This window comes from Pollachius pollachius (assembly GCF_949987615.1).
Source record: "Pollachius pollachius genome assembly, chromosome: 4".
Taxonomy (NCBI): domain Eukaryota; kingdom Metazoa; phylum Chordata; class Actinopteri; order Gadiformes; family Gadidae; genus Pollachius; species Pollachius pollachius.
In genome coordinates, this window is record NC_136937.1 from 112,501 (window position 1) to 115,000 (window position 2,500).

At 47.8% G+C, this 2,500-nt stretch overlaps 1 protein-coding gene across 2 annotated transcripts in view; it reads right to left on the minus strand.

The window, feature by feature from the left end:
- The window catches only part of scyl2 (SCY1 like pseudokinase 2), a 17,432-nt gene that overhangs the window by 7,951 nt on the left and 6,981 nt on the right, over positions 1-2,500 (minus strand). For both annotated transcript variants that reach the window (XM_079734794.1, XM_079734795.1), the window contains exon 10: positions 1,863-1,985. In XM_079734794.1, coding sequence (XP_079590920.1) covers positions 1,863-1,985 — 123 coding nt within the window. The remainder of the gene's footprint in view (positions 1-1,862; positions 1,986-2,500) is intronic.

Sequence of the window (2,500 nt, forward strand, 5' to 3'; positions counted from 1 at the left end):
AGAAGCCAAGCCGCGCCAGCAGCAGTGTTGGGAAAGTTCACTTCCTACGTGAACTAGTTAAAACAAATGAAAATGAACTCAGTTAAACGTTCATAATTCAAAATTTTGAACTAAGTTCACAGTTCCAAAAAATGAACTAGTTCATAGTTCTTTTTTTCAATATGTTGCTGTGAGCTATTCGTTTTCTCCGGTAATTTGAACATTGAGCCCCTTTGTGGTTTGTCTAGGATGAAATAGAGTGGTTGAATCAAGTATCGTAGCGAAATACAGTTTCTATCGTGTTTTATTGCACATTTAACGCATTTTGTAAATCCCATTGACTTCTGTTGGTTGTAGTCTTTTTGCCCGGTTCTAGCCCTACTACCTACCTACTACCTACTACTACCTACTACTACCTACTACCTACTACCTACTACTACCTACTACCTACTACCTACTACCTACCTACCTACCTACTACTACCTACTACCTACCTACCTACTACTACCTACTACCTACCTACCTACCTACCTACTACTACTACCTACCGACCTACTTATGAGACGGAGAACCGAGCGAAAAGACTACAACCAAACGTGAACAGCCCCCCTTTCTGTTTCCGGCCAACAAGCAATGATTCTAGGAGGTATTCTAGTCCGCTGAGCTATGAGCCAGAGAGCTAACGTTATGGATTGTACATATTTATAATTCGAAATTCGTCTCAGCCTTTATACCACAGATACTCTAGGGCAGGGGTTTTCAAAGTATGAGAGAGTGAGCCCCCCCTCAAAGAACAAATTTCAGCTGAGCCCCCCTCCCCCCCAATATTTGTTTTTCTAAATCCCTGTGTTTTGAAGAACTCTGGCGCCCCCCAGGGGAGGCGCGCCTCAGTTTGAAAACCCCTGCTCTAGGGTCTATAGCATATAACCGCTTTGTCTGATTACAGTTTCATTCATTTTCCACAATTTAACAGCTCTCGTTGTGAAGAATAATCACCGCGCCATTCGATTCAATGGGAATCGCGCCGATCTATACCTTCAAAATAAAGTCTACATATTTATAATTTGAAATTCGTCCCACCCTTTATATGACAGACACTATAGGGTCTATAGCATATAACCGCGTTTTCTGATTACAGTTTAATGTAACAGTAAGTTGACAACACCACAACTGCAAATCAACCACACGGAGATTACCATGGCAACCAGTCAAACAACACGGCGATCTGCTCGCGCATCCACCGTGTTGATTAACAAATAACCCCCCCATATCGAACGAAGTTAAACCGAGTGAGCAGACACCAGAATGAACGAGTTCACAGTAACGTTCATCAGGCAGTAATACAGTACGTTCAGTTAGCGTTATATGAACGTTCACCCAAAATATGAACGCGTTCAGGCACAACACTGGCCAGCGGCCCTAAGGGGCTGGTACACCACCCCCCAGCTGGTACACCAGCCCCCTAAGGGGCTGGTACACCACCCCCCAGTGGCCCTAAGGGTCCGCTGGGGGGGTTAACCTAGGGTGGGGGGGGGGGGTTAACCCTAGGGTTAGGGTACCTGGACCTGCACCGACGGCGCCTCCAGGGCCCGGTACACCATGGGTTAGGGTTAGGGTTAGGGTACCTGGATCTGCACCGACGGCACCTCCAAGGCCCGGTACACCATGGGTTAGGGTTAGGGTTAGGGTACCTGGATCTGCACCGACGGCGCCTCCAAGGCCCGGTACACCATGGGTTAGGGTTAGGGTACCTGGATCTGCACCGACGGCGCCTCCAGGGCCCGGTACACCATGGGTTAGGGTTAGGGTTAGGGTACCTGGACCTGCACCGACGGCGCCTCAAGGGCCCGGTACACCATGGGTTAGGGTTAGGGTTAGGGTACCTGGATCTGCACCGACGGCGCCTCCAGGGCCCGGTACACCATGGGCAGCACGCTGCTCTTGATGGCGTCCGGGGGCGTCTTGGTCAGCAGGAGGTCCATCTTCTGCAGGAAGATCAGCAGGATCTAGCAGCAGGCAGCCGTCAGGGGGAGGGGCAGAGCGTTAGACACACAGGGTCAATACAGGGAGCATTCAGTGGGTCATGCTTGAGGTAGGGTGAGATATGACAAGGGGGGGACTAGCGGGACATTTAAAGGGATTTAACACATTGAGGCTCCCGTTGGGGGTCGTTTTAGTTTGATTTATTTAGAATCCAAACAAAAACAGCTTGCATTCAAAGTAGTCTTCCTACCCACAAAGCAGAGTGATGAAAATGTGTAATTAAAGGCACCTATTGTACACTGAATCAGATTTTTTTGGAAAGTTACACGATATGCTCGAGTTAAAACTCTTTCCCACTAACCCACAAGGAGCCTCCATGTGTTCCCTCGAAGGACAAAAATAAATGAAATTTCTTTCTCTACACATTAAAATAAAAAAAAGGATGTGATAAGCCATTAGTAGATGCTGTTAGATCGTACTCTGGCCTAGGTAACACTCACCATATTGCTAGCCTGAGGAGGCGCAAGAAGAAAAATAA